Source organism: Pygocentrus nattereri, chromosome 16 (assembly GCF_015220715.1).
Source record: "Pygocentrus nattereri isolate fPygNat1 chromosome 16, fPygNat1.pri, whole genome shotgun sequence".
In the NCBI taxonomy this organism is placed as follows: Eukaryota; Metazoa; Chordata; class Actinopteri; order Characiformes; family Serrasalmidae; genus Pygocentrus; species Pygocentrus nattereri.
This window is the reverse complement of record NC_051226.1, coordinates 26681466-26705780: the sequence shown is the minus strand read 5'-3', so window position 1 is coordinate 26705780 and position 24315 is coordinate 26681466. Positions and strand designations below refer to the sequence as shown.

Below are 24315 nucleotides of genomic sequence, written 5' to 3'. Positions count from 1 at the left end.
CAGTTCAGGGTGAACGGGAGCGAGGGGGGTTGGGGGGGTGGGGCGAGCCGGCCTCCTCTGATTGGTCCGTCGGCGGAAAGCATCGTGATTGATGCAACTCTAGGCCAATCAAACCCATGCGTCGAGCGGCCGCCTGCACGTGATTGGAGGTTTGTAGAGCGTCTAGTCGTGTGTGCAGACGGAGGCGGTGCTCGGTGGGAAAAAATACATCTTTGTAATGAGAAGAAGGACGAGGCACCGAGAGGAGACAGAAAAGGCGAAGGGACGGGGAGGTCGAGCACGTCGCCGTTTGGTTTGACCAGGGAATATTAGACTGTATGACACAGGATTAGTCTCGCGTTATTCCTGTTGTTGCTTGAATCATTATGTTCTGACACTCGCCTCTGTCGACTAGAGGATTTATTTATTTATTTGGTCTGTTAGAGGTCCTTATTTATTTTTTTACAAGCTCTGTTATACGTCTTCATTTATTGATTGATTGATTTAACGATTGACTGACTAACACTGGACTCACCTAGTGTGCGTCCTTCATTTAGGTAGCTCTTTTGGTACTTGTTATGAACATAGGAGATACTGAAAATTAGCAGAATGTCTGATATCAGCTCATATCAACTGTGATATTCAGTTGTTGGTGGAAAGAACAGACATGACCCCCCCCCAGCCACCACCACCACCACCGTAAAAATACATTTCCACCTCATTGTAGGTGTAAGAAATTTTCCATAGACATACATGTTTCAAAAGTTTATTTAATGTGAAGCAGTTATTAGTTACATTTGTATTAAAGGGTAGTTTTTTGTTACATGTATTGGTCAGTGGGTTCGAGAGAGCACTTCCCTGAGATGATTCTAAAAGAAATTTACGTTCTTTTGTTTTGTCATGGTTCTAAATCACACTTGACAGTACAACAGGATTCACACAAGCACAGTACAAGGAAGCATATCTAGGCCTGAAGGGCCGGCATACAGTTTTTTTCCCTTTAGCACACCTGATAATTAGTTACTATGTGTAATAAGGTGTGTTAGAGGAGGAAGAACACTTGGGGACCTGCTACCCTGCACAGCTTCAACTACCTTGCCTTAATGCATTTTTAAGCTCTTCCTGAGCTGGATCAGGGATGTTGGGGGCAAAGAGTACCTGAAACTGTGCAGGGCCCCCAGGACTGGAGTTAGACTGGAAAACCACTACCTTAGTAGTCTTAGCCACAATGGGCTGGTGTGGTTTTCATTTCAAGTAAATGCGCACTATGTATAACTAATCAATTGTTGGAAGACCAGCTGATTAAACAACAGGACTCGTGGGCTTCTGCCTGTCTGGAATGAAGACCTGCAACCACACCAAGCCTTTGTGGATAAGATTAGTGACCCATGCGTTAGAACAGAGCTTCCCAACCCTGGTCCTTGAGGCCCACTGCTCTGCACTTTTCAGTGCTTTCCCTGTTCCATGTACACACCTCATTCAACTTGGGGCCCAGTTTTCCCACAGCATCATATTGTTAAGATCCTTTCAACTGGTAGAGAGAGTGTTCAATGTGATGCACGCTCTACCATTTAAGAATGATCTTTGTGCTAAGATGATTTCCGGAAAGTCCAGCCCAGCTCATTAACAAACCCTTGGCGATGCTGCGTTGGGGTACTGTCGGAAACTGGACGATACCGTTTGAGCTGTATTTACAAACCAGACACTCAGAATTCTAAATGTCACGAGTTCATGAGATGGGACACATAGTGCACCCCTTCCCCCATTCTAACATTAAAAAATAGTAAACTTGGCAATGTATGTCAGGAAAAGTATACACACTGCACTTATATGTAATATTTGTTTTTAATACAGTAGAGAACCCCCCCCCCCCCATATCCTCTACAGTGCACAGACTTAAATGCTAAATAACTTTTTTGTTTTTATTTTTTCACCAGTATCTCAAATTCAGTAAATAAAAGTGTGTATTACAATGTGTAAAAGTGTGTTTTCTGTAGAGGATATTTACTCATTTTCACACAGCATGCAATTTGACCAGGGATGCACAAACATTTGCAGATGACTGTACATATTCTCTGGATCTCCTTGCTTTCTTTTCGCATGTGGTGGCCATTATCACCCAACAAGCATCCAAACGCGGTGAAGTCACATGTATTAGTTGGTCCATATGGTATATACAACCCTCCATCAAGCACCTGAATACAGCACGAGTTGAAGTGGATGTTTTGGAGCAGAGAAAACACTAAATGACCAAGAACAATTGGTCTCCTGGACCAGGATTGAGAAGTCTTAGTACAAAGTACAAAGACTGTATTTATGTTGACTTTGCAATATCCCTTCAAACCAGTACTTATATTACTTACACAAAAAGGAATAAGCTTATACAGCTGAAATACTAGCTATAATGCACTCAAGTACCTTTTCCTGTTCTGAGATATAATATGGAAACTATAATGAGCTATTTACACACCTCCAGTATGAGTTTCAGGTAGATCCTCTTACATAGTCCAGCAGGCACTCAATGGACTTGAGTGAACTGGGTTAATGGCCAAGAACAGAGTCTGATCTGATCCCTCTCTGGCTTATTGTAATAGTCCCATAGGCTATTTATAAACACAACACAGCCAAATTAATTTGAAGAGCCTCTTACTGAAGTATAATCTCCAGGTGCGCAAAGCAGTTCACCCTTCGACACTCACACATACCTCATCCTCCTTGTTTAATGTATCTTGTATGTCCACTGTTATCTCCAGTTAAATGAATCTGGCTAGCATCTCATGCTCTAGAACTTTTGCCAAGGTAGAGGGTCATTTTTTCACGTGTTCTCCTTATCTGCTGCCTCATACTGGGAATAAAGGGAAGAAGCTGAAATAAATGCTCTCAGTCAGCACTTGTACTTTAAACGAGTCAGAACATTTGCATTTCCGGATCTTGTACAAGTCCACTTTAGCCAGTCACAGACATGGTTTTTCACGATGCCCTGGTGGGCTGGTTCTGTCAGTGATGGTGGATCATAACATTATCGTCAGTGCTTTCCATGGTGGGCAGCTGGGCCACGTGTCTTACAAACGAAAGCCTCCTCACTGCCTTCTGCAGCACCTGTTTGAAGTCTCGTGCAGTCTCTGGCCTGCAAAACACAAGGAAATGAATGAACAACGTAGTTCAGTTCAGATGCTGTGTCAGCTCCCTCACACCAGAGGACTCCCTCAGTCAGCCCTGGAACCAAGTTCATACATGGATTAGTCTTTTAACAAACACTCTTAGAAATAAAGGTTCCTGGATATACTATTTAGGAAAACCTTTAATTGGTATAAAACCGGTTCTTTAAACCTTTAAAACAACTCAAAATTCTTAGGCCACCAAAGTAATTCTTTTGAGGCATTTCTCCAAAAAACCCTTTTTTGCCACCTTTATTTGTAAGAGTGGAGAAGGAGCCTCATACAACCATCTTGAAACTTCTGAGCTTCAACTTTGTTTCAGTCTGGTCCTCAGTTATGCGTCGCATGACTGCGTATTTCCACATGTACCGCTGACACTGTTCATTTGTAGCCTCATTATGCAGTTTGTTGAAAAGATAAACGGTGTAGAGTCATGTTGGAGTCGCCAGACTGCAGGGAACACACTGAAAGCTGGGTTGTTTGAATATGGTTGTTTTAAGAGGAAAGCACAAAAGAAGAGACAGAAATGAAGGAACAGACACAGACAACCATATTCCGTATGAAGCCATATTCATGAAGTATTTTGGACCCTTAGACTCTTTCTGGACCAGTGCTGCTTATCAGTGTCTTCTCACAGAGCCTGTTGACACTGACATAACTGTGATAACAATGCCATAATTGTGAAAAGCAGATAACTGGCCAATCAAATAAACCTACATTTTATTTTAAATCTGATCAAACTCACAGCTCAGAATCATACTGAATCATCTCTCATGATGAAAGCTTATCAGATTATTTATGAATACTTCATCCACTTTGGATACTTTATGAAAGCTCTTGCTTCTCCACTGCTTTGAGAGACAGTTACATATAACGGTGACATAAAAAAAACAGCAGGGAAAGCATTTAGATGAGCATGGAGGTGTTGCTTCTTCAGGCAATGAACGATCCAAAAGTCAGGCACCCGACGTAATGTTATCTTCCACGCGAAACACTACCTCAGTTCTTCTTGGCTAGCTGTGCCGCCTCGGCTTTCTTCCGCTTGTATCGGGCTATTTCCTCCATCTGCAGGCCGTGGGCCATTTGCCTGAAAGATATATCGAAGAGGCACGATAAACAAGCCAAACAGCACAGGGGCAGCTAAGACCAGGGGCAACCAACTTCACTCATGGAGGTGCTCCTATCCTTATTGTCTTGTCAAAGACAACTTTCAGATTAGGTCCAGTTTGACTATGGTTCATGCACAGTATCAGATGTGAATTTTTTTTAGACCCACATTCAGCAAAACAAAGCTTTTCAGTTTTTCAAAGAAAGTTCTCTGAAATGAACATTGAAGGATGCTAGCCAACAGGAACAAGGCTAGCTAGCCCAAATCGGACTTTGGTTAGAATACCTACCCTGACTTGAGCTCTGGAGGCACAGGCAGTGGTTTAGTGAACCCATCTCTCCCCACTAGCCAGTAGGTTTCCTCCATGCCTTTGCCCTGGCAGGAGAGGTGAAATTTTCATGCTAATGTTAATACTAATAGTAACCGTACTACTAAACTAAGGCTAATAGCTTTAGTATTAGCTTTATTCAAGATGGCTTTGGGAACAATGCATAAATAAGCCAAGTAAATTATAATTCAATCAAAGCAACAAACTTAAAAAACAATATCTCTCTCTACCACTGTATTTAAAACTGGTAGAACCTTAACATCATCAAAATCTAGTAACCAAGAATAATCAGCCTACACTGTATTTAAATATTAATGTTAACAAGAAGACTTGTATGAACACGGGTTCCCTTCAAAACATTAACGGAACCTTCACCTTTAGTTCGGTTCTGCCGCGAAGTTCGACCTTGTAGCCCTCCTTCAGATCAAGAAGGATATTAACAGTGGTGTGACTGACGTGGATGCGGTATGCTGTGGACAAAAATGACATGCAGCTTTACTGGAAAGTCTCTTCAAATTTCATAATGTACACACTTTGCAGATCAGAGTCACAGTACAGAGACTACCCTTGATATATTACCAGTCAAAACAGCCATTAAGTTAAACTCCTTTGCCTTTATAACAGCTTCAGTACTTTTCGGGAGACTTTCTTTCAGTTTTTCAAAGAAATCTCTAGGGAGTCCAATTTCTTCTAAATCCATCCATCCATCCATCCATTTTCTAAGCCGCTTCTCCGTCAGGGTCACGGGGGGGATGCTGGAGCCTATCCCAGCAGTCTTCGGGCGAAAGGCAGGATACACCCTGGACAGATCGCCAGTCCATCGCAGGGCAGACAGACAGACACAGACAGTCACTCACACACTCACACCTAGGGGCAATTTAGCATGTCCAATTGGCCTGACTGCATGTCTTTGGACTGTGGGAGGAAACCGGAGAACCCGGAGGAAACCCACGCAGACACGGGGAGAACATGCAAACTCCACACAGAGAGGACCCTGGCCGCCCGGCCGGGGAATCGAACCCAGGTCCTCCTCGCTGTGAGGCGACAGCGCTACCTACCACGCCACCGTGCCGCCCTTCTTCTAAATCTTTTAATATTTTTTTAACTCCAGTTTTGGAAACTCCTGTTTTTTCACCTATTTTCGTTTACTTTCCCCTTTCTTAAGCAAGTGTATTATCTTACATCTTCAAAAATCTCTTTCAAATCTTCATCAAATCACCACAGCCATTCACAAAAATCATTAAAGTAATTAACTGCAAAAAATACACAAAAATCCAACAAACCAAAAAAGGATATTTTTGTGGCATTGTGTTAGATGTGACTATGGAGCTCAATAATGCCAGTGTGATTTCAGGTTGGTCACCCAGAATTCTCTGCTCTTGGGCAACAGTGTATCTGAGGTATGTGGTAAAGCATCAGCACCACAGAAGGCAATGCCCTCATTGTCATCATGCTTGTAAGTGCTAATTAGACTGACTTACGCATCCCTGTGGACTCCATCCTGGAGGCAGTGTTTACAGTATCCCCAAACAGACAGTAACGGGGCATGGTGAGACCAACCACTCCAGCCACACAAGAACCTGAAAAACAAAGTGCTGGGTCAAGTACAGTTTTATTGCCAAGACATTTGAAAGAACACGATAGAGCAGATATTTCAGATATACACTCGCTCAGTACTTTATGAGGAACACTATACTGGGTAGAGCCTCCCTTTGCTCTTAAAACAGCTTCAGTTCTTTGTGGCATGGATTCCACAAGATGTTGGAAACATTCCTTTGAGAATCTGGTCCATGTTGACATGACTGCATCATTTTCCAGGTGCACTTTCATGCTGCGAATCTCCTGTTCAACCACACTACAAAGTGTTCTACTGGATTCAGATCCGGTGACTGGGAAGGCCACTGAAGAACACAGAACTCATTGTGATGTTCATGAAACCAGTTTGAGACTGTTGCTTTGAGACATGATGCACTATCATGCTGGAATGACCACATTTTTTCCTCATTCTGATGGTTGATGTGAGCATTACCTGAAACCGCTGGCCTGTATCATCATTTTATGAACTGCACTGGTGCCACACAATTGGCTGATCAGATAATTGCATGAATGAGTATATGTAATAAACTGCTTGGTGAATGTAATACCAAAAAAACTGGAAGTGCTGTTCAAAAGTTTTCAACAATATAAAGCCAAAGCCTACAAGGTTGCAGCTTGATATGACATATACTATATGTCCAAATATTTGAAGAAACATGCTCATCCAATGTTCTGAAACTGAGGTATAAATAGGACGTTTGTACCCACTTCTGGGAAGGCAGTTCCAATGTTCCACGTTCCAGTGCTGGGGGGCTTTATACCCTGTAATCGATACTTGGCATTGTGCGTGGAGATCTTAGGCTCATGTGCAGCTGCTTCCATTCTACTGACAATGGTATTCTGTATTTGCTCAGTTGAATACATGAATCAGAAATAAGTTCACCTTAAAGTAGTTGAATTCATTAATTAGAAGGGGTTTCTGGATACTTTTGGACTTATAGTGATGGCCTTACAGCATCACTTAACCACTTCCCCATAGTGCAGTAGACAAAACAGTGCAGTAGGTTAATATTTTGCACAATAACCTGCCAAAATGTTATAGTATTAAAGTCAACGTGAACCTGAAATCATAATACATTTTCCTTTCATACTGTGCCATATTTCTGAGTGAAACACAGTATCAGGAGAGGTCTCTGAGCTGGCTGACCATTTTCACTTAGGTGGAGGAAGTGGGGGAGGGAGGTGAAGCATGAAATAATTGGTTAATAAAAAATAAAAATAATAATATTGTTCCATGATTGGTAGTGCCTGGTGACATAATAAAAAACTACATTTCAGAGGTGGACAAAAAACAAGGATGATTACAGGAGAACAAGAACTTGGTCCTGATGTGATAGTGCTTAATATGAACAGGAATATGAACTAACCAAGAGAAATAGCTCACTTTAGATTTCAGGATGACTTTCAGATTAGCAGGCAGTATATGGACCATTATACCAAACTGCAGCCCGACAGTGAAACAAACTATTAAAAAACAAGTATTAAGAGCTTAGATGTTTACAAGGATTTTGTTATAGTCTATTTAAAATAAAGGGCATTAATTGATATAGTAGGAGCCCACATGATCTGTTGTTTAAAGAGTGAGACTGATTAAATGAATGGAATCAGGTCTGCTCTACTTGTTCAGAACAAAAAGCTACACCCCCGCCATCTCTTTGTGGATAAGATTGGACAGAGAGAGCCGCTATTATAAACATAGGGTAAAGATTCAGCAGTGTTAGTATTGTTTTGGTAGTGATAAAATGCAATGTTATTTATTTTAACAGAATATGCAAATATTATGCATATATGCTTATAAGTAGGCATAAAGTCATATAGTCTGAAGTCCAAGAATATGTTTTCAATGCTGTCTTTGAACTAATTTGGTAGAATGATCCATATGCACCTTATAATATTGGGGTTTAATGTCCAACAGTAATATTTTCTGTCATTTACTGACTAATGTGTTGTAGCTGAAGATGTTTCCCCAGCTTGAAAACACCAGAGTTCCTCTATAGTTGTGATCTGGGACATTTACAAGAGGGAGTTTTCTGATATTCAGATATGTGTAATTGTGTTTGAAGAGGTGCTACTGACCCGTGTGCAGCCCAATGCGAATGCGGACCGGTACATCAGGCATGTGTCTCATCTTAAAGGTACCAACAGCACTGAGGATGTCCAGTGCCATGTTGGCTATCTCCACAGCATGTCGGTTTCCATTGCGAACAGGCACACCAGATGCCACCATGTACGCATCTCCTATTGTTTCCACCTGAACGTCAGGAAAAAAAATCCAGTATATTATAGTATATTATATTATAGTATATTGAATAGATCTAGAATATATTAGTTCCAGATCTTCTTCACAACTAAGCTTCTAAAAACATTAGTTACCTTAAGAGTGTCAGTGTTATATGGAATAGTTATTGCTTGCATGTATAGTATATTATTTCATGCAATGGCTGCTTCCAGTTTATTTATATTTCACTGCTTTTAAAGGTCATGACCAATGAGTGTTTCTATATATATGTTAGGCTCTCATGCAGTTCATTTCTTTGCAGAGGAAGCATGTAATACGCAATATATGATCATTCCTCTAACCTCCATAATTTCTTTCAAAATGAATTGGAGCACTGAGGTGAAAACTGTTATTTTCGATGTACATTGAACTATTTTTAATTGGAAAAAAGGGAAAAGATGGATAAAAATATAAGGTACAGAATGTGGGGAGTTAAGGAGTATTTTGAGACTTTTCATAATTTTATGGTGTATAACTTGTTTTGCACACTCAGACTACAAACTTTGCACACATTCAAAGCATTTCATTCACTCATTTTGTTACATTTCACTCAGATTTAGACATGATTAAGAGATTTGTTTTACCTTATAGACATCATGGTTTCCAATAATTGCATCGAATAAGGTGTACAAGTCATTGAGCAGGTCCACAACTTCAATGGGCTCGCTGTTGGCAGAGATGGTAGTAAAGCCAACTATATCACTAAAGTACAACGTCACGTTGTCAAAATACTCTGGCTCCACTGTGCAGCCAACTTTGAGGGCCTCGGCAACTGACCTGGGGATAGAAGACACAAATATCTCATATTGCAAAGCACAATGATATTCCTTCTTTTCAAACTGGAAAGATATGTAAATACTATATGTCTGTTTAACAGAAGTGTAAAACAAGTATTTAAATCTGATATCTGATATTTAAATCTAGAGAAACAGCAGATACAAATGGGATTTTTTTCTTTAAAAAACAACAAAATGAACTATTTAACTGAGGCACATCAGTTAAAATGACCATCAGCAACAAATACGTAGTAAATATACAACAACATGACATCACACCACTTTCCAACACTGACCTTCAGCATAGAGTGGGTACCTGGAATCTAACATATTTTGGCCAAAATACAATATAGCCCTTTCTTACTGCCTGTATCCAACTACAGTGTAAATAAATCTTCCTGTGGTATTTGTAAGCTCACTGGACAAATAATTAGTCGCATTGTTTCTTTTCTAATGCACTGCAGGGGTAAAAGTATGCAAACACTTGACCATCACACCTGTATGATGGTTGTCCCATTCTAAAACCATGAGCTCCTCCTTTTGTGGCTATAATAGCTTCCACTATTCTCTGAAGGATTTTCCACAAGATTTTGAATTGTGTCTGTGGGAATTTGTGCCCATTCAATTAAAAGAAGAGCATTTGTGAGGTCAGATATTCACCAGGCCTGCCTTGAAATCGACATTCTAGTTCATCACAACGGTGATCACTGGGGTTGAATTTAGGACTCTGTGCCGGCCACTGGAGTTCATCTAAACCAAACTCATCAAACTATGTCTTTATGGAATTCACTTTTTCACCATCTAGATGTTTCTATTTCACATTAATAACACTTACAGTTTACAGGGGCAGACGTAACAGGGTAGAAATTTAACAAACTGACTTGTGGCAAAGGTGGCATCCTAAGACGGTGCCACATTTAAAATCACTGAACTCTTCTCTTCTACTGCAACTGTTTGTTTCCTCACTGGATTTTATATGCCTGTAATCAATGGGTGTGGCTGAAACTCCTGAACTCAATAATTAGGAGAGTCCACATACTTTTGGCCATATAATGTAGATGGTTACAGCCACAGTCCTGTCTGGTAAGAATTATACTATTGACTTGAGATCAATTCTAGGCCCCTCCATGTACCGAATGCATATTTAAGCCCAGTGTCTATTTCAGAATTTTACCTGCTGTTCCTGTTTGAGAACTGGGATTGAAGTCTGATGATTTAGCTTGTCAGTCAAACTGTCAAACCGTGTTCCTTAATGTTACATACAGACACTCTACAGCTATCATCCTGTAATGTGAGAGTGTCAGACATGAATGGGAAAAGAGGACCAAAATGGACAAGAGACTAGAGTAACCATCATCTAACAAAATGTGTTATCAAGGCAGCTGAACACTTAACCAAGTATTAGAGAAGCAATAATGCATCTTGCTAATTTCTTGCCCAGGATCTTATGTTCAGCGTATTAAAAATAGTAAAAGTAATCTTGTAATAGTCCAAAATCATACCAAAATAATTATACAGAGGAGAAATCAATGAAGTCTGAATCTATCCTACAGCATTATAATCAAATGGAATTGTTGTGAGGTTTACACTACTTAATATAGGGATGTTTGGAAGTGAGTATGTCTGTTTGGAGTGTGTTCACATGTTTTATGAACACACATCAACAATAAGAATATGTAACACTCACGGAGGCAGCATCTGAGTCAGCAGTTTTTCAGTTTTCTGCTTTTCAATCTCCAGCTCCTCTGTCCTCTCTCGAATTAGCTCTTCCAGGTTGGAGGAGTACTGCTCCAACATGCGTAGCATGGAGTCTATAATGTTTGTTTTCTTCCCCTTGTTAATGTTCCTAAACTGGGGTCAAAGAGAACATTTAAGGGGCTCTCAGCTGACACATGGTATATAAAAGCCCATTTAACATAACACAGTTTTTTAGACCAGTAAGGAATCATTTATTACGCTGGAGTAATAAATCAGAATTTTGTAGACATTTAATGTAGAAATTTAGACTTTTCAGAGACTCATAATTCACAACTGACAATTTGTTCCTTACTAAAAAAATGTAGTTAAATAATGTAGCTAACAAGTCGCTTGTTGAGACGAAACCTTGTATCTTCAAAATAGTAATTTTACAGGAAAAATCTTTTTACTTTGAACGTGAGTTAATAAAACATGATTTTCTTTCCAAGTAATTCTGGACTGTTTCTGTGTGTCCACACCATGACAGAATCCACATGAGCAAGTCTATTTGAGATTAGTTTACATGTTTTAAAGTAAGTCTGTGATGATTTAAGCATTTAGTCTGCAAAACGCTATTCTGGTTACTTACTTACTAAATTAGCCTCATAGCTCAAGTGCGAAACTAAAGAAGTGAACTTCAGACACCAAACATGTCATGGCTAACCAGCTACATTTACAGTAGGAAGCAATTGTCAAATGTGAATCTGAAGTGTCTGAAGAGACTGGATTCATGCATGAAATATGTACAGAATTCTGGTTTTGTAGCACGGCAGTGTGATAAATAATTCTAATTCTAATAAAGCGTCACCTGTTCAAAGATTTCATCAAAGCTGGGGCGTCGGTCGGCCTGCTCATTCCAACACTGTTTGATGAGCTGAATGCATTCCATAGGAGCATAATCAGGAGAAACCACAGGCCTGCACAGTGGAGGGGGCTTCTTAATCCTCTGAATGATTTCTGTTGATCAGAAGTCAGTTCAGTTGCCATTTAAGTTGATCACAAGCTGATACGACTTTGGAAATTCTGGTTAAATTGCCAACTATTACTTCAAAATAAAACAGCAATACAAAAAAAGCTACTAAGAGTCAGCTATAGCTAACCAAATTATCTCGCTAGCCATCAGGGCTAGAAAATACTTAAGTGACTGTATTTTTTACCATACTTAAGTATCATTTTGGAGTTCTATAGTCTACTTGAGCATTGTTGAAATTGAATACTTTACTCTTACTCAATTACATTTCCATTGTCATTTAGACCTTCAAAAACACCTTACAAATCTAAAATGCCAGATGATTTTTCTGTCTTTATGTTTCTTTGCATTACATAAAAATAAGTAACATTACATATCAGTGTAAAATTAAATTGTCCACAATTGTGCCTATGAACCTTTTCACCGTTGCGCCAGCGCTGCCTTTTAGTCGAAATATTACACAAAGAATTAGTGAAGCAGTTGCAGTTGGGAGTTAGGTGCTTTGCTCAAGGGCACTTCAGTCCTGTCAGCCTTTGAGCAAGGCACCTAACCCCCAGTTGCTCCCCATGTGCTGTGGATAGTGCTGCCCACTGCTCTGGGCAAGTGTGCTCACTGCCCCCTAGTGTGTGTGCCTTCCCTGATGTATATGTAGGTGTTTCACTGCATAGAGGGGTTAAATGTGGAGGTAAATTTCCCCACTGTGGGATTAATAAAGGGTAACTTAAGAGTGTTAAGGTAGGTGGACTCACTGGTTTGGGTTATGTAGCATGTGATCACCATATGTCAAGCACTGGATTTACTTTAATGTAAAAAAACAACTTAATTTTATGTGTTATTTCAGCAGACACTTTCTGATTTTCCTGCACATATTAGTGCTCCACACTTCCTCTTTTTAGATTGTGACACAGTATCCAGCTTCCACTTAAGTAGACTTTCTCTTTACTTTTTCCACTGCTTGCAACAGCGTTTGTGGGCAAGTATTTCTTCACACTTCACCACAAGTTATTGACTGACCCTCAGCAGGCATATGGAGCATAAAGAATGGAGGTCCTCTCAGCACCACCTCCTGCATGACAATAGAGAAGCTGTACACATCGCCCTCATGAGTACCAGACAGACCAGGGTGAGCAGTACGCAGGAGCTCTGGAGCAGTCCAGAGCAGATCTGTAGATGGACACACACACACACACACACACACACACACACACACACACACACACACACACACACACAGAAAAGTAGCTTTAACTATTGGATTAAAATAAGAAGTGCATATTGCAATGTGTCATGTAGACTACATGTTAAAACCTTATAATATCAGATAAATCAGACAAGTTCTGACAGATGTCTGAAAGCCTACAAATTAAAAGTAATGTGTTGACTTCAACACCGGAACTAAGAATCTTATATAGAGTGGCACCAAAAAGTATTTGGACGTTTGTGCAATAGTTAAAAATTTATTAAATTCATTATGTTTGTATGGAGCCCTGCTGGTGACATCCTGTATAAATAAAAATAATGTAAATAAGGCCAGGGAACGAGATAATTGCGTCTTGTCCACGACTTAATAAGGTGTGGGAAAGGGAACATGCCTTATTTAGCTATAGTCAAGGCTTAATTATCTCATTCCCATGCTCTACTAAGTCATGGGCACGACTTAATTATCTCATTCCCACGCTGTAATAAGTCGTGGCTGCATGTTATTTTAAATTTATTTATATGGGATGTCACCAATAGGGCTCCATACGTTAGTCAAACTAAGTGGCATTGTAAACAGAAAATTATAAGATTGTAATTTTCAATTTGGCAAAGTATTTTTTCAAAAGGCTGCTTCTCTGGTGTTTTTTGTTTGAGAAGTTTTTTAGCAGACTTCTGCAGGTTTACAACCAAAATGCCTTCATACCGCTGAGTTCATGATTCCATCACTAAACATGAGCTCACCAGCAATTTGTAAGGAGAAAAAGTCCACCACCTTTTTTCCACCTCTGTGCTTTAAACTGCAATTAGTGCAGTCTGGTTGGAATTCTTCTCTAGGCTTTCTCCACATAAAGAGTCTACTGTCAGTTTGATATCATGATAAAAGTGTTTTTTCATTATTGATCATTTTGTTAACCATTTTAGGAAATAACCTAAAGTTTAGCCTGTGCGCAAATGGTTAAAGTGTCTAAATACTTTTGGGGGCATGGTATAGTTGGTGTAAGTCAAGCAGGAACGTATCCAGACCTAGAATATATTGCATAAATTGTAATATATTGTTAATATGCCTCCTATGTGGCCTATTGATGGCTTTATTTTGGTACTGTAGAAGCTGGTATTATAAACAAATTCAGAGTGAATCCTTTCATATAACAAACAATCAACTACTTTACAATATATATGTCTTCTCCCAGTCTAGGACTTTCTAATCACTGATAAGAGACACTAGGTGACCAATCAGTTACATCTAAAGTTCAGTTAACTACCAGTGATGACAGAATGGGAAACTGGATTCAGGTTCTAGATTTGATGATTTCTAAACTATACTATATACAATATATTATACTTACTACATACATCACTAACTTACCCTCTGCCTTGGGATCTGTGTAAGGGAACTTTTGGGCCTGGAGAACTTCGTTGTAGCCATAGTCAGTTACCTTCAGTACAAAGCGTCCATCCACCACACAGTTACGGGACTTGAGTCTCCCGTGAAACACACCCCTGTGATGTAGATACTTCATGCCCTAACAAATCCAAATTAAGGCAAAAGGAAATTTAGATTTCTGCACTGGGAACAGATATCGGTTGGTCTTCCACCTTGGAAGTCTTCAAATTGCTTCAAATTAGCTAAAGTAGGTTGTGGTATCGCTAGTTCGAGAAATATGGGCAGAAAGCAGAGGTGGGTGGTAGGTTAAGTTTAATTTGCCGAGTTACATGTGCTTAATTTAAAATTTGATGGGTTTGTACTTTCTAATCAGTTTACTTCTACTAGAACTGACTATATTTTCAGGTCCATGTCAGTTATTTAGATACAAATTCCAGTCCCACTTTATTTATATAGCCCCTATTGATTACCTACCTACAAATTCTCAAATTTTAATGAAACTATATGAAGAAATTTGATTGATTCTCAACAGTGTTACATTCAGAGTCAGGATTAGGACCAGGATTTGGTTTTGGTTAGTGAAAATCATGGTGAATTTAAATTCAACTTTAATGCTTAGTTTAAGATTTAAGATAAGCATCTGTAAAATGCCTCCACTGAGCTATAACCATGAAGTGTTACCTTTGTTGAATTTCAGTTTATTAACATTGGTAAGAGCATCTGTACTGCCTTGTGATTGGCCATACAGTGGTCCTTCAAAGTTTTTGAACTCTTTAGAGAGTTTGTTCTACATATTTTCTACATTTCTGCAATAATTTAAGACATAAACTTCATCAGATTTTCACTTAAGTCCTAAATAGTAGATAAAGAGAACCAAATTTAAAAAATAAGACAAACATTTTAGACTTCATTTATTTATTGAGGAAAATTACCTAACATTACATATCTGTAAATGACAAAAGTATGTGAACCTTTGCTTTCAGTATCTGGTGTGACCCCCTTGTGCAGCAACGACTGCAACTAAATGTTTCTGGTAACTGTTGATTAGACCTGCACATCTGCTCGGTGGAATTTTAGCCCATTCTTCCGTACAAAACAGCTTCAACTCTGTTATGTTTGTGGGTTTCTTCCACAACATTCCTGTAGGTTTAAGGTAAGGACTTTGACTTGGCCATTCCAAAACATTAACTTCATTCTTCTTTAACCACTCTTTGGTAGAACAATTTGTGTGCTTAGGGACGCTGACTTGCTGCATGACCCACAAGTTTCAGCTCACTAACAGATGTGCTGGCATTTTCCTTTAGAGTTCATTGTTCCATCAATGATGGCAAGCCATCCTGGCCCAGATGCAGCAAAACAGGCCCAAACCATGATACTACCACCACCATGTTTCACAGATGGGATAAGGTTTTTATTACTGAATGCTCTGTTTTCCAAACATAACGCTTCTCATTTAAACCAAAAAGATCTATTTTGGTCTCATCTGTCCACAAAACATTGTTCCAGTAGCCTTCTGGCTTGTCTGTGTGATCTTTAGCAAACTGCAGATGGGCAGCAATGTTCTTTTGGAGAGCAGCTGCGTTCTCCTTGCAAACCTGCCATGCACACCATTGTTGTTCAGTGTTCTCTTGATGGTGAACATTAACATTAGCCACTGTAAGACAGGAAAACAGTGTGGTCACTCACAACTGATAGCCATGCCTGACTTTAATTTCACCTTCAAATTATCTGCTAACCATAAAGGTTCACATACCACTTACAGATATGTAATGTTGGATCATTTTCCTCAATAAATAGATAAAGTCTAATATTTTTCTCACATTTGTTTAATTTGGTATTAGACTTCTTAAAAATATCTGATGTTGTTTTAGTTCATATTTTTTCTTTCAAGCACCACTGTATCTCTGACTTTGAAACATTAAAGCTTTTTTTAGCCCATCAAAAAGTGCATCAAAAAGAGAAAAATAGTGCAGAAACTTCAGCTCCTATGCTGATTAATACTGGATGTACTAATAAGTTCTATGAAGTAGCTTAAGTTATTGTTTACCTTTTACTTCTTCCTCAGTCTTATTACTTCACAGTATTAAGAAGACTGTCATGAATACAATACGTGAATACAATTCTGGTGACAAGTAATTTTTTTCATGGCTTATACTGTACCATTCACACAGACACGGCAGTCATTCCACCCATAGCTTCACCCTGTCTGTATACCTTGATAAGGTCCAACAGCAAGGAAGACTTGAACATCCAGTCCAGTTTAACATCTTCATTGCGAAGCAAATCCTCTAAACTTCCACGAGAGCAGAACTCCGTCACTATTGCAAAGACACCACAGTCATGGAAGAACCCCATGAATGGATTCAGGTTCTCATGACGGATGTCCCTCATCTGTTTAGATAACAGTCATTGTCAGCAGATCTCAAAGACATATTATGGCAGACATAAAAGACATCAGTTAGCATACCAATTCGAAGACATCACTAGTCTTTGGATTAATAGAGCCAAAGTGTCCATAGGGCAGCCTCTTCAACCAAACCCAATCGCCCTGTGTAAAATAATAACAGTATAGGAACACAGTACAGAATATATTTTCCTGGCTGACAAAATGAAAACTGGATTAAAGCGTGATGTAGAATCAACTCCAACTTACCTCAAATATGGCCACATTTGAGTTTTCATAGCTGGGCTCAGTGGCACTGGAGGTGGAGAGAGGTGAATTCATTCCGCTGTCCATGTCTGACAAACGTCTCTCCAGTTCAGCCTTACTGTCCTCCAGACTCACCTTCTAAACCACCATTGATTAAGAGACATGATTTCAAATAATTCTGAATAATTATTCAATTATAATCACCAGAAGGCTTTCAAGCTTTTCTTGCACAAGCCTAATAAAGCAGGCCTGTTACAATTATTACATAATCGCCTGATTGCAATTATTTCAGCTGACTGCAATTATTTTCCACAGTTGTTGGCTTTCACAATCATATGTTTATTTTGCAACACAGTATATAAATGGGGTGCATTTTCAAACACTGAGTAAGCCAGGAGTCTTAAAAATCCATCCCTCACCCAGCTTGAAAACTGCATAACAGAAATTAAAACCTGGATGAAGCACTTTCTCATGTTAAATAGTGATAAAAAGGAACTTCTTATCGGACCCAAATCAACTCTCTCTAAAACTTCTTTCTCTCTTTCCATCCACAATGTAACTCTGTCCCTTTCCCCTCTGGTACGAAATCTGGGCGTTCTCTTTGACTCAACACTCTCATTCAGTGCACATATCAACTCTGTAGTTAAAACATCTTTTTTCCACCTCCGTAACACTGCAAAAATTCGATCGTCACTCTTTAAGTCTGCTGCAGAAACCCTCAATCATGCATTCATTTCTAGTTGCCTGGACTATTGTAACTCTCTATTTGCTGGTATTAACTAATCACATTTATGCAACCTCCAGATAGTACAGAACTCTACATTAACCCATCCTGCAACATCTCCACTGACTTCCTGTAAAATATTTCATACAATTCAAAATTCTTCTCCGCACATACAAAGCTCTACATAATCTTGCTCCTTCTTACCTGTCTGATCTACTTATTCCCTTCGAACCAGCTCGCACTCTCAGGTCTTCCTCTGCTGGTTTACTCACTGTCCCACCATCCAACCTACATGGATACGGCGAGCGTGCTTTCTCTAGGGTGGCTCCCCGACTCTGGAACGCTCTTCCCTCACATATTCAACAGGCCAACTCTGTCTCTACTTTTAAATCTAAATTTAAAATCTCTCTCTTTTCTATTGCTTATAACTGTTCTCAATCTTAAACTAGCCCTTTTGCCAAGTCCTTCTATGCTTTTGCTTGCGATGTTATGACTGTGCTTCGTGTTCTCATGTTTTTCTTTACTGTTCTGTATTTTGAAAACCTATAAGTGTTGAGTATGTCGTGCTATCATGCGGAGAACAAACTTTGAAAACAAGCTCTCTGAGAAAGGAAAGTTGTAGATGATTATGACTCTGGGAAGGGGTTTAAGAAGATATCCAAAATACTCTAAATCAGTTATTCCACTGTCCAAAAGATCATGTACAAGTGGAGATTTAAAGTCACTGGCAATATGTTCAGAGGACGAGCCTGTAGCAAATTTAACCCAGGAAGAGACCTCAAGATGCTAAAAGAAGTGTTTAAGACTGTACAATTTTGACCTAAATAGGAGGTGCACCAGGAGGAAGCGTTTGCTGTCTAAAATGACCATAAGGGCAAGAATAGAGTTTGTAGGCAAAGACTTCTGAAACAATGTGCTTTGGATAGAAGTGTCAACGACAGAATTGTTTGGCCACAGTACCAGAAGCCATGTTTTGTAAAATCCAAAGACAGCATTTGATCAGAACAACCTCATACCAACTGTAAACTACATTATGGTTTGGGGTTGCTTTGCTGCCTCAGGGCCTGGTCAAATTGCAATAATAGATTCTACTATAAATTGTCTTTCATACCAGAACACTGAAGTGCCTTTCAGCAAGGCACCTAACTCCTAACTGGTCAATATGGAAAGGGCTGCCCTCTGGCTCCAGGTAAGGGTGTTTCACTGCACGAATGGGTTAAATGTGGAGGTCTAGTTCCTCTGTGTGCAAACACATTTGGCCAATGGTTCCTAATTCTGAATGAATTCGAAGAGGTGAAGGATAATGATCCCAAACATACAAGTAAATCCATAGAAAGAAATTAGGGTTATGGAATAGCTTAGTCAAAGCCCAGATCTGAATCTCACTGAAATGCTGTGGGCATTTTTTAACAGAAAAATGATGTTTAATAATTGATTTAATTTAATAAATGTTTTCAAAGTCAAATTTCCATTGTACTGAAAATTTAATTCTAACAAATGTCTGCATATGTGAAAAAAATTCATTGGGTGTACTTGCTTCCTGTGACTATAACTATTTGGCCACTTTAGGCTTGTACTTCAGTTGTAGTACTATACAATAAACAAAAAGACAATTCAGTTATAAACCCCAGCAATTAATCATCAGCTAAAATTTCATAGTTGTGACATGGCTACATTAAAATACATTGAGTAGTAATGTAATGCACAGTGGACTAAAGCAAATATGGCCAAACATATGATAAAATATATATAAATATAATAAGATCTGAACTTGAATAAAGCGGGCTACCATTTGAGAGTTTTTGAATTGCTTTAAAGCAGTAAGTTTAATGTTGGCTTTATGCAATACCTCCAAATGCATATAACATGTAAAACAGAAAATTGTCCTGTTAACTGGAGAAAGTCTTGAATGCAAACACAAGGGAACCCTTATCAAAGTAAGACTGTTGGAAGTGTGTTTATCCATGTTGTTTCCTTTCAGAGAACATGTAATGTCATTAGTATGACACTGACCTTGTGGCTGAGGGAGGGGTTGATGAAGGTCACATCATCCAGAGTGAGGAGGATCTTATTGGGACCGCTAACCATTTGAATCTTACTGATGCGTCGTCTGAATGTATAATTCAGATGTAAAAATGTGCAATAGAAAAAGTATTAGAGTGTCAGTAGAAGGATATGATCTATGAGTACAGTGCAATTCTGCATCGTATTAAATGTTTTTGCAAAAATATTTATCTTCAGTTGAGTTCAGTTTTCTAACAGCAAACATACCTTACGCAATATCCAAGACTGGTTGCAAGGACAATTACAAGAAGTGCTGACATAAACACCTCAAACAACAGAAGAGGATCCACCCCTGGACCGAGAAGAAAAGGAAAATAAAATTAGACAATTCTGTTTGATAACCAGTAAAAACAATCTTTTCTGAAATTAGTCCACTAATAACAACATTTCTGAATGGATTAAAAAAACCCAACTTTAAGCTCCCATTCAAAGAGACTCTAACATTCACCTAAGCTGCCTTAACGTGTTTTTAGAGATCATATATATGTCCATCCATTTGCATAAGAAATTGGAAAGTCAAAAGAAGTTTAGTAAAAAAAGATGTGTTAAAGATATGCTTGATGCTGAAAAATGAGTAAATGAATGAATAGCAAATTTGACTGCAGATTAAATAAATGAAGGGTGATTTTACACAGTACTATATGTTTCAATTTAAAGGGCATACATTATTTAAGTGTGGCTCTGTCAGCTTGGGATATATATATATATATATATATATATATATATATATATATATATATATAATCATACTCGGACGTTAACTATTCTTAGCATTAAACTCCCCAATACTTTTTAAATTCTTGCCCTCACTTGTGCTTACCTCTGGTACAAAGTGGTCCTCCAGGAGTGAACCAGCAGCTGGAGTCAGCTTTGGGCTGTGCACCGCCAGGGAAGTGTATAGGTACACCCAGGTACCGAACCATGTTTCCCTCTACATCCACACTGTAAGTGGGATGCAGCTCCCAGGACTGACCGTTTGTATCAAGAACCAGATAGTTCAGTAGGCTAACCCCAGAGCCATTGGTGCGAACCTTCTGGCTGAAACCTTGGAATGCCAGGTTCCCAGTGTGGCGGGCTACATTTGCTCCTGAGAACATGTTGGTAGATTTGTGAATGTTCTGCAGAGTATTAGCCATAAAGATGATAGAGGTGTAGATGGTGCCAAAAAGAGGGGACACCTACAACAGATGTAGTGCAAAAGAGACATTTAAGGATCTGTAATAATGTAAAACATTAACCAGAAAGGCCAGAAAACTGTAGAAAAGTACCTTTGCTGATGTCTTTATGGTTGAGCAAGTTAGCTACTAATACACTTAGCTAATTGGCTTAAAGTCAACACTTTGATCTCAGCATTATACCTCATGAGGCTGAATGCTTGCAGGCAACTCCTTGGACTTGATGGCATCTTGGTAGGCCTTGTAGAATGAATTCTCCTCTGAGTCCATAGTAACTGTCAACACAGCGTCATAGGCCAGCCTTAGCTTGCTATTGCGGCGCAGTGCAGGATGGAGCACCTGCTTGTATGGTAGGCTGTACAGCAGTGTATCATAGGACACAAAGACCACTGAGCCATCCGTCAAGTGCATGTCCAGTGCTGTCTCCAACAGCAGCTTTTGAGTTACCCCACCAATCAATGCTGAATGCATGCAGAGGATCACCACTAGGGGGATTAACACAGAAGACAAGTTATGGCTCTCCAAAAGTTAGAGGTCTTCAACTCTGAACCTTACAAATCCAGGACCAGAAACTAGATTAAAGACTCTGATTTGAAAACCTTTGGTTTATATGTTTACTGCATGTATGTAGATCTTTCAGAATACACTTATTTAATCAACTGGAAACAGCATTTAAGAATGTAAACATCACAAGACTTAACCCTCTTATTAACTTTGGGGTCAATTTCACCCTAGAGCAGGTTATCTTCTTCTTCTTCTTCTTTCGGCTGCTCCCTTTAGGGGTCGCCACAGTAACATTATCATTAAATAAATGATTGACATTGTTTTTTTTACTTCATATTTAATGACTGTTCCTAATTCAATGGGTACAACTGGGTAAACATGAAAATAAACACTATGATATATTTTTAATGAGATGTTCAGGTCAATTGGACCCTAGGCTGTATAAAACCTAAGATATATCAGCATTTTGCACACATTTGTTTTGGTTGTTTTGGATGATACTCAGGTCACTATAACATGTGATTTTATAATCTTCAAAAAACTTCCCTCTGCTTTATTTCCTATACCTATAGTAATGTGAGAACCACTTATAGTTCACAAGATGTATGTATATATATATATCCCCATGAGAACTGATATTTTCCAGAGGTTTAAATTGCCAGGGTCAATATAACCCCAAGGATAAGAGATGTTAGTACATCTGAGGATAACAGGATAATAACTACACCTGGTAATGGCAAAAGCCTTACAGAATATTTGGAACAGTCACTGAATTCATTATGACTTACTGCGAAGCTCCTTCAACTTCTTGATCTTACTGAGGGAGTGGCGTATACTGGAAGGGTCATTGCTAGTGGAGAGCACCATCCTGACAGGAAAACCGTGGCTTCTTAAGGCATCAGCTACCTTGTTGGATGTATCCATCCACACATCATCAGCTGAGGCCACAATGGCTATATTTGCCCAATGGAAATGACGTGCCAATATACGTAGCACCCAGATCGGTGAGGTCAACGTGCGGACAAAAGTTGGGTGTCGCCAAGAGCTCTCCAGCTCATGGTTCACACAGGACCAGGAGAACAGTGCCTTGTTCCAGTTCTTGGCAATTAGAGAGGCTGCCTCACAGTATCCAGGGTTTATAGGCCCCAAGAAAGCCGCGGCCTGTGTGTAGTAACCCATAAAGCCTCTCAAGGCCATTGAGGTCTGGCAGTCTTCTTCCAGGATGACATAGTCAAAAGTGATACCCACAGACAGTGAGTGATCCCTGTTGATCCTCTGCACAGCTAGCTGAGCTGCAACTCCAGGCATAGCCTTGGCAAACATGGGGTCACAAGACCATGGCCCTAACACTCCAACCCTGAATACAGCAGCTTGAACTATGTAAGGGACGCTGAAGATTGCAAGGAAGAATGAGAGGAGCCAGGCTCCATGTGGCAGACAGGGGATTCTAGGCTCCTTCACAGTGGGGGTTAGCATACCGTAGGCCAGCCACACGTTCAGTGGGTGATGGAAGTTTCCTGAGAGCTGCAGCAGCACGGACTCCCATCACCCAGGGCCGAATGCCTGATGCCCGATCCCCTATGCTGGAAAGTGTACTTTTTCCTTAAACCTCAGATCCTGTAAAACAGAGTGAATATGACTCACTGCACACGTCTTCAACAAAACACCCTTTCACTGTGTGTGATGAAATGTCTGGTAATCTCATCAAACCAAAAGGGAAGTGATGTGCATAAAATAGCATTTCCCCCCTTTTTTAATCCCAGGAACTCTGGTTCACAAGCTATTTTGTCAGTTCATCCAGTCACCTTCATTTCTTAAAGCTGCAGCCAATCCAACAGCTTAAACCCATGATTCACCTGCTCTAGATTTTAGTTAGCTTATATGATTTAGATGCCCATGGATGTCCACATGTATTGCATATAAATGCACATAAGGGAGCTATCTTTTATGTTTTGGAAGGACTTTTACTTTTAAGTCAATTTACTCAGATTTTTTTGCTAGAAAATTACTATATGAAATTATCTGGTTCTTTTTTAAAGCACAAGAGGTGCTATTCTGTATGCGCACAAAACAGAAGCTAACACCACTTGTAAAAAAAAAAAAAGCTCAACAAAGAATTTAATAGAGAAGTTATAAATAAACTCATTAGGAACTGGATGTAATAAAACAAAACATCTTGGTAAGATTACTCAGTGTTGATACATAGTATATTTCATTTACAACAGTTTAAAGAACTCTGATACTGGTCGTATCTTCTAGTTGCAAATGTCTGGTTCCTCTGGTCCATTATGGACAGTGTCCTGCTTCTTATGATGCAGAATCATTAAACCTATTTCATAAATGTTTTATATTAGTCAGATGCACTTACCATGCCATATGGAGTGATGGAAGAACCGCATAGTCCTTCCGTAATGCAGCTAAGCTCCACATATTTCACACTGTCATTGGTGTCCAAGAATTTCCGCAAAAATACATATCACTGCAACACTAAGCTCTTAAATGTGAGGAAAATGTTTGAAAACATTAGCCTCAAATAAAAAAACAAAAAAAAAAACAAACAAAACATACACAGCATAACAAAGTGTTTTCACAGGTTGTGACGCATGTAATCCATTCAGTCAAGCTGCAGCAGGCGTATGATGGCACTACAGATTTAATCTGAGTGACCTGAAGATTATAATAAT

General features: G+C 39.3%; 1 protein-coding gene across 2 annotated transcripts; it reads right to left on the bottom strand.

Annotated features, from left to right (window-relative positions):
* Window positions 1-729: 729 nt before the first annotated feature.
* LOC108429428 (retinal guanylyl cyclase 2) lies at window positions 730-24304 on the bottom strand. Of its 2 annotated transcripts, XM_017701146.2 has the most exons (20): window positions 24000-24304; window positions 22420-23248; window positions 21311-21612; window positions 20773-21130; window positions 20160-20244; window positions 19902-19998; window positions 17168-17302; window positions 16982-17062; window positions 16729-16905; window positions 14497-14653; window positions 12945-13094; window positions 11769-11917; window positions 10911-11074; window positions 9032-9224; window positions 8246-8420; window positions 6055-6153; window positions 4949-5043; window positions 4535-4620; window positions 4136-4224; window positions 2978-3106 (listed from the first exon to the last, which is right to left on the bottom strand). In XM_017701146.2, the coding sequence occupies exons 2-19, from the start codon at window positions 23105-23107 to the stop codon at window positions 4137-4139; spliced, it is 3279 nt and encodes a 1092-aa protein (XP_017556635.1). In that variant the 5' UTR covers window positions 23108-23248; window positions 24000-24304; the 3' UTR covers window positions 2978-3106; window position 4136. The 2 variants fall into 2 exon arrangements, with proteins under 2 accessions (XP_017556634.1, XP_017556635.1); XM_017701145.2 differs by lacking the exon at window positions 4136-4224 and having other exon boundaries at window positions 730-3106.
* Between the last annotated feature and the right edge of the window lie 11 nt (window positions 24305-24315).

Excerpts from the sequence above, each read along its gene's own strand:
- LOC108429428 (XM_017701145.2), bottom strand. The coding sequence starts at position 23,107 with ATGCTAACCCCCACTGTGAAGGAGCCTAGAATCCCCTGTCTGCCACAT. Across the intron at positions 9,225-10,910 it reads CTGACTCAGATGCTGCCTCC|GTCAGTTGCCGAGGCCCTCA; the intron begins GTGAGTGTTACA and ends TTCTATCCCCAG. Across the intron at positions 4,621-4,948 it reads GCGGCAGAACCGAACTAAAG|GGCAAAGGCATGGAGGAAAC; the intron begins GTGAAGGTTCCG and ends CTCTCCTGCCAG.